At 46.3% G+C, this 14500-nt stretch overlaps 1 protein-coding gene across 1 annotated transcript; it reads left to right on the top strand.

The window, feature by feature from the left end:
* Nucleotides 1–6755: 6755 nt before the first annotated feature.
* Nucleotides 6756–12743, top strand: LOC132250689 (flavin-containing monooxygenase 1-like; the record flags this gene model as incomplete). The annotated part of the gene is made up of 3 exons (XM_059727658.1): nucleotides 6756–6932; nucleotides 11304–11506; nucleotides 12473–12743. Coding segments are annotated over 3 exons (651 nt in total), but the record flags the coding sequence as incomplete, so codon positions are not given.
* Between the last annotated feature and the right edge of the window lie 1757 nt (nucleotides 12744–14500).

Genomic DNA, 14500 nt, shown 5'->3' with positions numbered 1-14500 from the left:
AGCCTCTGTCCACTTCCCTCCCCATTTTCCCCTGGTTAATGGGGGTCTTAGATGAGCAGCAGGCAGATGCAGACTGCTCCTCCATGGAGCTGCATGCTTTCTGCCCCCAGCCCTCCTGCTCATACTGCACCCACACGGATTCACTGCTCTCGTGGTGCCTGCAGTAGCTGCATTGTGCTCCAGGTACCAGTAGACATGGGGCACTCAGTGCATCCTGGTATACACCCAGTTGTATGGTAATTTGGGAACTTTTTCTGGAAATGTGAGGAAATGTGATTTTTTTATGTAGAAAACTGGTAATTTTATGCGGCAGTTTGGGAACTTTTTTCTGGAATTGTGTATGGAAATATGGTAATACTGTGCGGAAAAATGGTTGTGGTATATATAGCATAAAGTTTACACTATAAATGCCAAAACAAGTTTTAAGTATAGCTGGTGCTAAACACCATTCATTTTATGTGTGCAGCCCTCAATAGCTCACCAAAACTCGTTAAGTGGCTCCCCAGCCCAAATAATTGCCCACCCCTGTTCTATGACCTTTGTCAAATCACTTCAGGCTCACTAATACTTTACTTTGTGTGCTGAGTACTGCATGTTATGGCACCTACATACAGTTCCTGATTTAGTGTTGCACCAGCTAGCCTACTGAGTGTGCTCAGAAAGACTGCACTCTGGTTCGCAGTTGCATGGGGAAGTGAGATCATCCAGTTATGTGCATAAGGCTGGGTAAATCCTACAATTTTAGTTGGGCAAAGCCCAAGAATAGCAACTGTGAGATGCTGGAAGAAGGCTTTCCCACCTTTCTACCAGGGAGCCTAGTGTTTTGGACATTTAACAAAGAGTAGGAAACCTGGGTTGTAGGTCTCTCTAATTCAGAGTTGGCTTGAACCTACATTTCCTAGTTCCCAGTTAAGTATTCAAACCACCAGACAATGGGTAGGCATTGCCCAGATGCCTCCACCTTTTGAAAAGATCATGCATGGAGCAATCCTATCCTTCTCTGTACCTCAGCTCCCCATTTATACAGTTGGGATAATAGCACTACCCTCCCTCACAAGAAAGGGCAAATACATTTATAAATTGTAATTATAAATGTCATGAATAGCTCACTTGCTATAGTTATGAGTGGCAGACAGGTACTTGGTATAGGTAGATTAACTCATGATTATAACAGCATTAGTCCTTAGCACTTGCTTTGTTTGGGAGGTTTAATTATCTTTGCTGTCATAGACTAGGTAGGAAATAACTGTCTTGCCATTCATTCTAAACATTTGCCATTTAGCATATACCTGGATGTGTAGTCAGTCCAAAATGTGGTACCTTGGGTGCATCTACACATGCCGATTAAAGGTGCTTTAGCCTGATTTAAGGTGCATTAAGCAAGTGTGCGATTAAAATGGTGGTTTTAGGCTATTCACACTTAAATCTGATACCTGCAAAAGCAGGTGAGAAATTTATGCACAAATAACGAAAGCACCTTAACACACATGTAGACGCACTACAGTGCATTGACGCTGTGTATGTTGACTGACTTGGGACTAACTTTAATCCGAAATTGGTCCATACACCACGTTAATGTGCCTTAGCACATACATGTGTAGACACGCATCTAAATCACCTTAATGCACATTAGGCAAATGCACGTTAAGTTTAGGCACGTGTAAAAGCACTTGTAGACATGCCCTTTGAAGACCATCATGTAAACTTTCAGTGTCTTTTAAACAAAAAGAAAAGAATTAAGTGCTTAAAATGAGTCTTATCTCTTCCTTGTCCAAGTTTCTTTAGGAGCTCAAAGAGCCTGGCCAGTGTCCACTGATAGCTAGAAAATGATATTTAGAGATTTGCTTTTAGGAATTGGCTTGTAGATAGAGTAAATATTGCATTCGAACAATGGTCCAAGGGAATGGCACAGGTTAATTGGTTTCTAAAAGTCTGTTTGTGAGAGTTTCACACTCAGCCTTCCTGATGGAGAAGATGCTGGCTAGTGTCAACTGGCATTTACAAATTCTGGAGGTTTGGGGATTTGGGTTGGGGTTTTTTTGTTTTGTTTTGCTTTGTTTTGGGGGTGGGAGGTGGGTTGTATGAGTTCAGCAAATTCGTCCTCTGCTTCTGAGTCCTTATACCCCTACAGAAGATCAGAGGCTGTTCACATGAGATTAGCAAACTCTGAAGTCCACCCCAATGACTTCCTCTTAACCCACCTCAGTCCCTATATTTATATTAGACCTTTGTCAAATGGGTTCTCAGAGTCCAGCTCTCTATTTCTTTGCTGTATATGTGGACATCGAGGAAATGGTATCAGTGTACTACCAATTTCTTTGATCCTTTCCTTTTCAGAAGCTATGATTTCTGCAATTCCAGGATTAGATTTCTGTCTTAACACATACTACTCATTTGAATCCTCTTCCCTTTTTAAAGCTATTTCTTTCTATATTTCAATATATGTGTTGGCTGGCTGCTCATGTCTTGTTCCCTTTCTTTCCTATACCATTCCTATAATTTGTTGGCAGAGAGAATCATTTAGAAAGAAAACCAACAATGAAGCCCTTTGTGCAAGGACAAGGCTGAGAAGAGTCCACCTCTTAGGTAAGAGTCCCAGCCATGCTCCTACTCACTTACTCCCTATGCCTTGGTCCAATGAAACCTGAATTCATTTTTTTTGCCGCCTGTGATCCAGAAGAAATCCATTTCTCTCTCTGAGCACACGGTGATCCTGAGAGATCAGAGAGGATCAGCAAAATGATCCTTGGGAAGGCATACCCCAAATTTGACAGATTTGCCTTCATGAAAAGGGGTATGTGTGGTCTTAGAACACCTTCCAACTAAGTCCTGCTACTATTGTGAGGCTCAGACGTACATCGCTTTTGATTTGGGTAATAGGCATGCACCATTTTGTAGACGTTTATGTTTCTAGGCCTGTCTTTGCAAAGAGAAAGAGATAAAAATTAAGGGTAGAATTTTCCATCCTGACAGCCCCTTTTGACCCATTCCAGCAGTGCAAAAAGAACTCTATTTGTTGCATGCTGTCCAATGAAGGGCACCTTTCCTACAGCCCACAGTTCAGCAGGACTTTGGCATCTTCTCTAAAGTCTTATCAGCTCCCAAAACAGCTTCCCAGGGGCATCAGCCACCACAGCTAAGGTAGAGCAGCTCTGATACTTCTCCAGCTTATGCCAGGGGGTAGGCAGAGGCAGGGGAGGGGTGGATTCAAAGTGGGGGAAGAGGTGCAGACACCTCAGTCAGTGTCACCAAGGAACAGCAGCTGGGGACTCGAAGTCCCCAAATTGAGTAAGAATTCCTCCCTCCCTTTCCCCTTATGCTCTGTGGTGGCTCTCCCCTACACACCACTGCTGCTATCTCTGGCTGCCCCAGGGGTTGGGGCTGAGGCCAGGGTGGGAAGAGCTCTAGAGCTGCTTTAGAACAAGACTCTATGGGGTGTGCACTCATCTGGGGAAGCAGCTGTGATGGGCAGGTTGCCCTGCCATGCCACTCCCCCCCCCTGCCCCCCCCATGTTTCCTGCCAGCCAAGGAGCAAGCAAGGGGGAAGGGAACCCACTGCTGCTGCTGCTGCTTTTGTTTCTGACCAAGTCTAGCTCCACATGAAGGCCAACTGGAGCAGGACAGAAGCAGCTCTGGAGTCTTCCATCTGTACTCATGTCAGCTGGGGACAGCAGCAGCAGTGGGCAGGGGAGGGGATGAAGGAGGGGAGGGAAACATGCACAGCGGGGCAGGGAAGGGCAAAGGAAAATTGTTACTTGATTGAGTGATTTTTTTAAAAAAAGGGTTTGGTTTATCTCTGCCTTTTGAAGAGTTTCCAGGCTATGAGAGATGATTTCCCCACGTGAGTGGTGATTGAAGTTGTACTGCCAGACTAATATGTGTGGCGCCTATTCAGTTGGGTTAATTCCCTGTTGCAATATCAGATTGGATTCTGAAGCAGCAGACAATCTCCCCTGGTGATAAGAGCTTCAGCTGACATTGAGACTACTGAAAGTTTGAGACAGGCTTGCCAACCCAAGAATTTTATTTTTTTTTACTGACAATCTGTAGACTATTTACTTACAAATTTTTGTACTGACATGTTTTACTGCCAGTAAAAAACATGTTCTTGACCACTGAAAAATGGTAAACCCTGCTGCCCTTATCACATGGTTCTCCTACTCACCCCCACAACCTGGCACCTCCAGGGTACACGGCACCATGCTTCCCCCCCCCCCCCCCCCACACACACACGCGCACCTGGCCTCTGTGGCAGAAGTGGGCGAGTGGGAGGTGGGGGAGAAATTATGCTGATCATTGGATAGTGGCAGGGGGGGAAGGGGGTGCAGAACATTACCTGCCCCTGCTCTCTGCTTGGGCAACAGTTGGTACAACTTCTGCTGTAACAGTGTGAGATTGGCTGCTGTACCTGAGGAATGGGCTCATTTCACGTTGCAGCAGCAGGTCAGTCAACATGGATTCCATGGGGCTACTCCAGATGCCTGATTCACTCCTTCTCCCTTCCCCTGCACCCCCCAAAAACACTTCTAGTTGCTGCACCTCTCATGGCCAAACATTCAGAAGGGCACATTTGCCTCAGTTTGCTTATCCCCGTCCCCCACAGATGGACAGACTACAGTGCATGAGGCTGCTCCTGCTCAGCTCCCTATAGCCAGGTTGCACAGGGCTGCCCTGACATGTAACAGACCCCTTGGAGATAAGGGGCCATGCTGGTGTCCCCTCTAAGCCCCTTGACCCAACCTAGCTATGGTGCTGCTCAGCCCCACATCCTGGTGCCCCCTCTTAGTCCACCACCCCTCCTTTCCCTGCCAGTCCAGCTGCCTCTACCCCATCCAGGCATGAACTCCCACCCTCCTTCTCTCCTTCCAGCTCCTCAGCTCCCTCTTGGCTACACCACCCCTATTCCTGCATCTTCCAGACAAATAGCTGTAGGAAGAGGACAGCACATGGGTAGAAAAGGGAGAGTGGGACCAAGGAAATACAAAGCCCTGAGAATAACACTTACAGCTGAGTTCTTCACTCCCATTCAGACATCAGGTTGCACTGCTGTGCTCCGTCTGTCCTTCAGGCTTCTTTTCAAGAGGATTCTTCAATCTGCTTAACTATTTTTGCTTATTTTTATGAAGGGCTCATTTTCTTACAGACTTTCTGAACAGGTATTTTTAGCTTTTTTTTTTTTATGGGCAGTTAGTAATTTTATGGGCAGTTAGTAACCTTAGTTTGAGGTAATCTGGAAAATAGCTGAAGAAGAAGGAAGTCCTGGTATTCTTGAAGATTCATTCTTTCCCACAAAAAAGAGAAGACAAACAGCAGAAGATACCAAAACCAAAGTGTTGGCCGGATTAGTAGTATAAACAGAGAGGAGGTGGCTTCATGTGATATTGTCCATTTTCTGTGGTGAGAAAGTTGGATGTGGTTTGGGTAGTCTTGAATTGCATAGTAGAACTACTGTTCTGGGTGTCAGACCTGGCTAACGTAGTCAGTGAGGAGTGAAATTAGCCACAAAAACTGTAGTTCAGTGAATAAATACACCAAGAACATGAAACTATGTAACTTGCTCAAAAGGACATCAGTATAATGAATCATAGTATTAAGCTATGGCACATAAAATTCTTCAGTTGCCTATCTTCCAGTGCTAAGAGCCAGATAACAAGAGTTATTAGAAATTCTCTCGCATGAGAAAATAATTTGACACTGAATCCTGGTGGGAGGATTCACATGATGAAATGTTAAACTCATGGTCTGCAGCCTACTAAGAAAGGTCAATATCAGTGAAAAGGAGAGGGTGTGGTATTTGCTATCAATATGTTTACCTTTTAAAGAGTTATTGCCCAGAGTTTGGAAGCACAGGCTCTGAAATCCTCCTGGGTTGCTGATCTCATTGAGAAAGATCCCCATGAAAGATCCCCATGGTGCACTATCTGGTGTACATATGTTACAGGCATGTATATGTGCAGACATGCCTGTTAGGGAGGAAAGGACTTTGTCCATAGCAATGTCTTCACTGTTTAAAGTATTTCAGAGGCTGTTGAGGAAGTGAGGCAGAGACTGAACCCTCACAACTGTGTTCACTGACCTGATTCAACCTAATCTTCCTCTGATACAGAAGACTACGGTAAAGAGAGTGGCAATTGTTGGAGCTGGTGTCAGTGGATTGGTGTCTGTAACAGGGCAAGGACAGCCCTGTTTCTTCGATGCTACAAAGTTGCAAGTACAGGTGAGAGTCAGGTCAGGGACAGGGCAAAGTTAATTACTTAGTAAACACAGTTGGGAAGGGGATGGCACCCAGGGTGAATGTTAACTGATTAGGAGCCAGCAGCTACTTAAGTCCACAGCAAGAGGTTTTCCTTTGCCCCCTGGGGCACAGAGTGGAGAGATTCAGCAGGGACACCAGGAAGGGCAGACCCAGCACTGGAGCAGCTTGCTGATAAGACTGGCCGACTGGGTGTAGGTAACCACAGTGACCAGCAAAGCAAGGAGGTGAGCAAGAGAGGAGAGACTTGCTGGATGAGACAAGATCCCACGGAGGAAGGATCCACTGGTAACGGCAGGAAAGAGAAAAAGAGAGCAGGACTAGAGTGGAGCTGAGTGGCTTGGGGGAATGGGCTGCACAGTGATGGAGGGCAAAAGGAAGACCACAAGCTGTGAGAACAGCCAGGGTTCTCCACAACCTGCAGGGATGTTACTAATAAACCAGTTTTCTTTTATCTTGCTTCTGGGGTGATGTACTACACCCTCATTCATTGGGGGAATAAACTTCTTTTTCTTCCATCATTCCAAAGCGTGGCAGGCGAGCCCCAGGGGAGAGAGATTTCGTTATTCACCCCCACCCGGCCACAGTGTCCATTAAGTGCTGTCTGGAGGAGGGGCTTCAGTCCACCTGCTTTGAGAAAAGCAATGACTTTGGGGAACTCTGGAGGTTCACAATAAGTGTAGCTTGATTGCCTGTGGCTGTAAATAGCTAATTCTGCCCATCAGACTTCCACCCAACACCTTTGATGTAGCTGATGGACATTCTCCCCAAAGCCCAGTTTTTGCCAACTCTCCAGTGACTAACCTATCCTTTTGGGAAAAGGAGCAGGTAAAGTAAAGAAATCAGCCTATCCAATATTCAATACTTGTCCAAATACTGCTGGAAAAACTGTCCCAACATGGCCTTTTTGTAAAATAAAATAAATGCACATTCGGCCAAATGATAATTGAGTTCCTTAGATTCATTTTATGCCCCGAAGTCCTGAAAACGGACCCCTGGAAGGTTCAGGCCATCTGCGAGGGGAAAGCCCCCTGAAATGTCAAGGAACTTCAAAGATTCCTAAGGTATGTAAACTTCTACTGCAGATTCATTGTCTATTTTGCCCACGAAGTGTGTCCTCTCACTGTACCATTGCAGCAGAATGCTCAGTTCTGCTGTTCAAAGGAAGCCCAGCAAGTGTTCAAACCCCTGAAACAGGCCTTCATTTCTGATCCTGTGCTTGCTCGTCCTGACCCAGCCCTGCCATTTGTGGTAGAAATGGACACATCTAGCACAGACATAGGTGGCATGATCTTCCAACCACAGGGTCCTAAACAAAACTTACAGCCCTGCATTTTCTTTTCCCAAAAACTTACCCCAGTGGAACAGAATTATGAGATCCTGGATTGCAAATTCCTGGCCTTCTACTTGCCTTCAGGGAGTGGCAGCATTATTGAGAATGAGCACGGTACAAGGTACAGATCTTCGCTGACCACAAAAACTTATTTCTGAAAGGCAGAAGCTCTCAATCAGAGGCATCTGTGCCAGGCATTGTTTTTCCTCCTATTTTGACTTCCAAATAATGTACCAACCTAGGTCCAGGAATAGAAAAGCAAATGCCCTATTCAAAAAGATGGAATATGATGCCAGTCCTGTGCAGGCACCAATTGAACCCAGCCCAACCCTGAAGCCACACAATCTGATTGGCACCACACAACCAATATACCTGCTAACCTTGTTTCAAGCTGCCACCTGAGAGGAAATTTCCTCCCCAAGGCTGCCATCTCTTGACAGCCCCACTGTGTGCAGGCAAGATTTATATTCATGTGAAATAGGATAAAGTGCCACCGGAAACCCAAATGGAGCATGGTTAGGAGTGGCAACCGTATTGAAAGGTGTCAAGTGACCTCAGCTTTAGAGCCCTAGTGGGCATGGAAGCAGAGATGGGGTCCAGCACACCTCACTGCTGTGCATTTAGGGAATATGAGCCCGCCTTCTCGCTCACCATGCCTTGATGATAATTAATTAATTGATGTTGATTAAGCGGGAGACTGCCCATTTCTTGCCCTGATGCCAGGGGACATTATCTGTGGCTCTGTTCCTCTCCTACACTGCAGCCCAAGCCTTGCAGATGGCATCCAGATGTTATCCATATCACCAGCCCCACACTGGGCCCCCGAATCCTGCTAGTTGGACCTCACTTAGAACCTTCTATTCAGGCGGCCAATTCTGCCTTCATTCCCGGCTGCATAGCTCCCGGAGCTGCTTCCCCCTTATGGGTGTGGTCCCCTCAGGACCTTTGGCTCTGCTAGCCCTGGCCCAGCTCCAGGCCAGTCGGGACCCCAGACTCTCAGCTCTTGAGCGTTCCTTGCCGTGGGCCCCTGACCCTTTGACCCTTCCGGTCCTGGCCCCAGCATGGACCAGTCAGGGGATGTCAAGACAAGTTAAGAGTCTATGGCCCGATTTTCTCTCTCTCTCTCTCTGGGCTCCACCTTCTAGACCCTACAAAGGAGTAACCCACCCGGTTGTGGGAGCTGGGTTTAAGGCACCCCAACCCGCCTTTCACCCGGGTGGTAACTGACCTGGCATTTCCTGGGGGCTCCCTCATCACTGAGAGCCCCACCAGGCCACCCACTCCCAGCAGGGTGCAGTTTTAGGTTATGCCTGGGACCAGGAGCCTCCTGACCATCCCCTATAGCTCCTCCCGATGATACCAGCAGCCCTACAGCCTGGCCTTCCAGCAGCAAAATGCCACATTTATATGGGCAGCCCTGAATCTAAAATGGCTGCCCTCATCAGGCACCTGCCAGCTGCTGTCTTCTGGCCCTTAAAGTGGCAGGCACAAACAGTGCCCTGCCACAGGGGTTCTGGGGCCCTGCACCCCTAGCTGCTGACAGGCAAAACTCCTGCCAAGACTGTGCCTGTCTTGGGCCAGTTGATTGTCTGTATTGAATCTTTCCTCTCCTTAGCCTGGTTTTGTAGGTGCTAATTGATGCTTGTTAAGTAGTTATGTAGTAGCTAGGTCCTGTGTATTGAGCTGGTCCCTGACTCCCTGGTCCCTAAGTGAATCATGATTGATTGACTGGTAACTGGTAACACGGCAGCTTAGCAGCCAGGCCTGCGGTAGTGTCTCCCCTCCCCGCCCCAAGACAGACACAGTCAGTCCCACAAGCACCCATGCATGAGTTTTGCTTGTCCACAGCTTGAGGTGCAGTTCCCCCCAAGCCCCTGCACTGATCTTCTTGAAACATGGCAGACTTTGTGGACTCAGTAAGAGCTACCACCCCTGCAGTTTTTACCCCACTATGTTGTAACGCCTAGACGTGATATGAGTTTTGCTTTCAAGAATTTGGGGTGCTGTTCCCCCCCAAACCCCTGCACCGCTTTTCTTGAAACTTGGCAGAATTTATCATCTCTGCAGAGTCTACCATCCTTGAGAATTTCATCCAAATCAGACAAAAAACAAAGTTATAGATATTTTATTGTTTCCCCGTTATACCCTATGGCTGGATCTCCGAGGTGGCTCCGAAGCTCTTCGGAAGCTCTGAACCGCTTTGGGAAGCCTAACAAGGCCAGCACTTTGACCCAGATGTGCTGCTTCGGACCCCAAAGCATCCAGAGCTTCTCAGGATCCAAAGCTCTGTCTGAAGCCTCGCACAGCCCTAGTGTGCAGTGGCATAAAAATAAACCCCCTGCTTTCTTGCTCTCCCATGTCATTTTGGTACATCATTCATGATGTTGCACAAAAAAGAACCTCCACACAACACTTGCACATATAAAGAGGGGTATAAGAAAGTCAGTCCATATTACTCTGTACTGGAAAGGACTCAGATCAAGTGTTCTGACCAGTTTGGGGCACCACACTTCAAGAAGCTGTGAACCAACTGGAGATGATCCAGAGCAAACATTAGAAATGATCATGGCCCTAGTCGAAACTTGTTTCGTTCAGAGCATGGCTGTCCAGCTGGCAGCCTGTGGGCTGCATGCAGCCTGTAAGGGGTTAGTTTGCAGACCCTGGGCTCTAACGTGGCCACTACTGGCTTCCACTGTTGCTCTGGCTGAAGCAGGTGTAGCAGTAGTTGGAGGCTCTGGGCACCTCTTCCCTCTGGCTTCTGCTTTCTGGCCTTCCCTATAGGGTAGGGCAGAACTGCATTGCACGCTCCCCAGTGCTGGGGAAGCCCATGGCATGGAGTGCTGGTGCAGCATGATACAACAAAGGAACCTGAAGATGGGCCTGGGACAATTGCTCTAGCCCATCCCTTGCCTAGGGACCTGAAGGTGGGTCTGAGGCAACTGCTCCTGTGCACCTCCATGCACAGTGGAGCAGTGGGGAGAAAGCACCCATGTCCAGTGCCCTGAACCCCAAGCAATGAGGGTGGGGAAAGTGCCCATGTGCTCAGTGCAGCAGTGGGAGGGTGCAAAGTGCCCACCTTCTGGGAGTGCCCGCCTGTCTGGTATGGTAGGGAGCCCATGGCCCCCACATGATGTAGCCCATGCTGGAGCAAAATACATGGTGTATTAGTATATACACTAATTTGGACAGCCCTGATCAAGAAAGAGGGAGCCCAACTTGGACAGACAGTAACAGTCTCCAAATATGTAAAGGTTAAAGTAGCAAAGATTATGGTCTGTTCTCCATGTTGGCTGGGAATAAGGCTAGAAGTAATGGGCTTAAATTGCAACTAAGGAAAAGTATTTTAAATAGCAAGAGAAAGTTTCTAACTATGAGGAGAGTTTAGGACTGGAAAGGTTGTTACCTGGGAGTGTTAGGGAAGGTCTATCATTTGGTGGTTTTAAAAGCAGACTGGAAAAAAGTAATTGATCCTGCCTCAGGGCAAGGGGAAGGACTAGATGACCTTGTGAGGTTCCTTTCATTCCCAGTCTCTATGATTCTGTTTATTGTGTTACATGACTGAATGAAGAGATCCATCCAGTCATGTTCTAATTGAAGATTTTTAGGTAAAACACATCCTAAACACATCCTGTCTCCTGATTAACAGAAACTTAACGCTGTGTCTCACTGCGTGTGTTGTGAGTGGGATTCACTTTCCCTGTGCTCTTGTGTTGATAGGAACACAGTGAAGATGGAAAGCCAAGCCTGTACAAATCTATGGTCAGGAACTCCTGCAAGGAGATATCAGCCTTCTCAGACTTCCCCTGTCTGGAGCATTTTCCAAACTATCTGCCCAACTCCAACTTCTTTGAATACCTGAAGCTGTATGCAATGCATTTTGACCTTGTGAAGCACATCCAGTTCAAGGTGAGCTACAGAATGTATTGCTCCATTGAAACACGAAGATAAGAGCCTGCTAATGCTGCCAGTTAAAAGAATTATACCTTTAGACAAGCAATCAAGGCTTATTGGTGGGCCAACTGGAATCAGTCATGTATATAGTAGCAGTTATATATATAGTAGCAGATAAAGGTTTAATGGGTCTAAGTCTGATATCTTTTGTAATGCAGAGTTAAAAATCAAAGTTTGTCATTTGGCTCCCAAGGACATTCTGTCCTGGGAAGTCTAAGGGAGACTGGCTCTAGACACAGGGCCACTAACCTCCATAACACTTGTATTCCAAAGTCTGACCCCCAAATTGAGAGATGCCTCTCCACTACAGTAAACTCCAGTTTACTTGAGTTGGAGAGTCCAAGAACAAGACCAGCACTAGCATCCTGCTAGTCATCAAACCACTTATCACCGCTAGGTTTTTAGCACAGCCTATGGAGATGCTATGTAGCTTGGTAATAAAATTCCCAGTGCTCACTGCCACAAGTAATTTAAGGATGCCTTGACCCTCTTGTTTTCTCTATGAACTGTCCATCTCTAATCCCAAATGCATGTTCAGCTGCATACAGGACTGATTTGTGGACTGAGAAAAGGGACATATGAAACCCCTTCCACAAGTAACAACACTTGCATTTTGGTTATGTGTTGGTACCATTTGTGGGCCGGGGTCAGATCTTCAAAGGGTTTTAGGCACTTATAAATGCAGGTAGATTCTTGGTACGATTTCTTTAAGCACCCGGACACCTAACTCCCACTGAAACTGCTAAGAGCAAGACACCTACTTCTCAAAAAACACCATTAAAACTCTGGCCCACAGGGTTTTAGGTACTGAACAAGCAGAACACAAAGATGGTCCCTGCCCCATAGGCTTGTTCCCAACACACTAAGAAGAAGATATGTCCTCTTGTCTTGACCCGGTTAGTTTACTTCTGTCTGTTTAATTTTTCAGACCACAGCATAAAGAAACGCTCAGATTTCTCTACCACCGGCCAATGGGATATTGTCACAGAGTCCAACGGGAAGCAGGGGTCATCTGTCCTTAATGCTGTTATGGTTTGCATTGGATACCTCTCAGAGTCTTTCCTCCCACTGGAATCTTTCCATGGTACATATTTTGCATTTACTATTAAGTGCTTCCATGTGTTTGGCATGGAGGCTGATAAATCCAATAAAAACATGTCGTTCCTGTACGCTAAATTCCTGGCTTTGCCCATTGCCATCAACTGACCTACCTTATTAGGGAAAAGTCTTATTCTCCTTGGTACCTCTTACAGATATTGTTAATTCACTAACAGGTAGGCAGGGGTCCCCTGTGGTTCAGTGATGGAATCCTTGTCTACCACACGGAGCCCTGGGTTTGATTCCCAGACACTTATACAACTACAGCCCTGGAGACACCAAACATCTGGACTCAGTCTGGTCTTTGGGTTTGTCTCAGTGGCCTAAAGGAAGGATGGAAGGTCTGGGCAGCTTCCACTCCTCCAAAAATTGCTGCCTAGGGATATGCATTGAAGGTCTGGGTGGCCCTAATGCATACACCATGATCCAGGAGGATCAACAGTTGCCATCACCAACAGGTGTGCAAGGTGCAATATAAATGTGCTGGGCAAATTACACAGAGAATTGGTCTGCAGTAACATGTTACAGATCATAACATGATGTGGTTTGGGCTTACCACCAGAAATTTTTTAAAACTTTTGGTCGCATTATTTCAGCTTTTTAAATCATAGCCCTTGGTTCAGAGGTGGAGATGACTTACCCACTTGCATGCATATACAGACACATACGTGCACAGTCTCATGAACCACTTTAAATACATTCAGAGTCAGTTCCTGGTTCCTTTCCTCATCACCTCTGCTGGAGTTGGGCTGAGAGCAAGAAGTGATTGATATTTCTCTTCCTGTTCTGCGGTCCTGCAGCCTCCATGTTTTCTGTTATGGGATAGGTGGGAAGTGGTTATTCTGGTTCCTTTCTTCTCCCTAGCTTTGTTGCTGCTGATCTCAGTAGGACAGAACAGAGAACCCCCTTAATCATTTTTCATATACTGTAGGGCCAGAAGGGACTGTAAAGATTCTCCAGGCAGTATGACACAAGCCTGGGAATTTACAGATTCACAGAAGTTTAGGGCTGGAAGGGACCTCATGAGATCATCTGCAGTTTGTTTCCCAGAAAAACATCTGGTCTTTAATATAAAAACTGCAAAAGTCCACCATCTCCTTAAGTCAGATGTTCTGTATCACTAGCTGAGTATATAGATTTAGACACTCAAATCTCTTCAGTGAGGGGCAGAGGTTGTTACCATGATCATTTATTCTTCCATAACTAGACAGATATATATAAGCAACTGTCAACCCTCTGGATCATGGTGTACACACAAGAGGCCTAGTCAGGTAGGTGCCTGATGAATCCACTTCCTGCTGATGAGTCTAATTCAAAAGCAACGTAGCTTGTTACAAGTTTTATAGATGCATATGTTGCCTGAGCTGGAGTCCAAGTTTACAGCACACTGCTTTCTTCTTTCTTGCTTTTCTTCCACCCTCTGGATCAAAGCAGCTTCATGTTGTGCTGCACCCAGTGTCAGATGTTCCCCCCTAGTCAGACAGGATATATAATGGGAATAAGGTAGATGTCTAGGTCTACACTTCTGTCATTTTATTCTTTTTACCTCTTGGTCAGGAAAAAAGGTATGCTCCTATGCTGGAGTTGAGGAGAGAGTAAGAAGTGATTGATACCTCTCTCCCTGCTCCATGGTCCTGCAGCTTACAAGTTTTCTGTGATGGGAAAGGTGGGAGGTGGTTATTCTGGTTCCTTTTTTCTCCCTAACTTTGTTGCTGCTGGTCTCAGTAGGACAGAACAGAGTACACTACACCTACATTTCTTCAGTGAGGGGCAGAGGTGGTCACCATAATCATTTATTCTCTCATAACTAGACAGATATGTAATAAGCGTAAGGCAAATGTCTAGTTCTGCACTTCTATTGTTTT

Source organism: Alligator mississippiensis, chromosome 5 (genome assembly GCF_030867095.1).
Source record: "Alligator mississippiensis isolate rAllMis1 chromosome 5, rAllMis1, whole genome shotgun sequence".
NCBI classification, from domain to species: domain Eukaryota; kingdom Metazoa; phylum Chordata; order Crocodylia; family Alligatoridae; genus Alligator; species Alligator mississippiensis.
The sequence above is the reverse complement of the archived record's forward strand: the minus strand, read 5'-3'. Positions and strand labels throughout refer to the sequence as shown.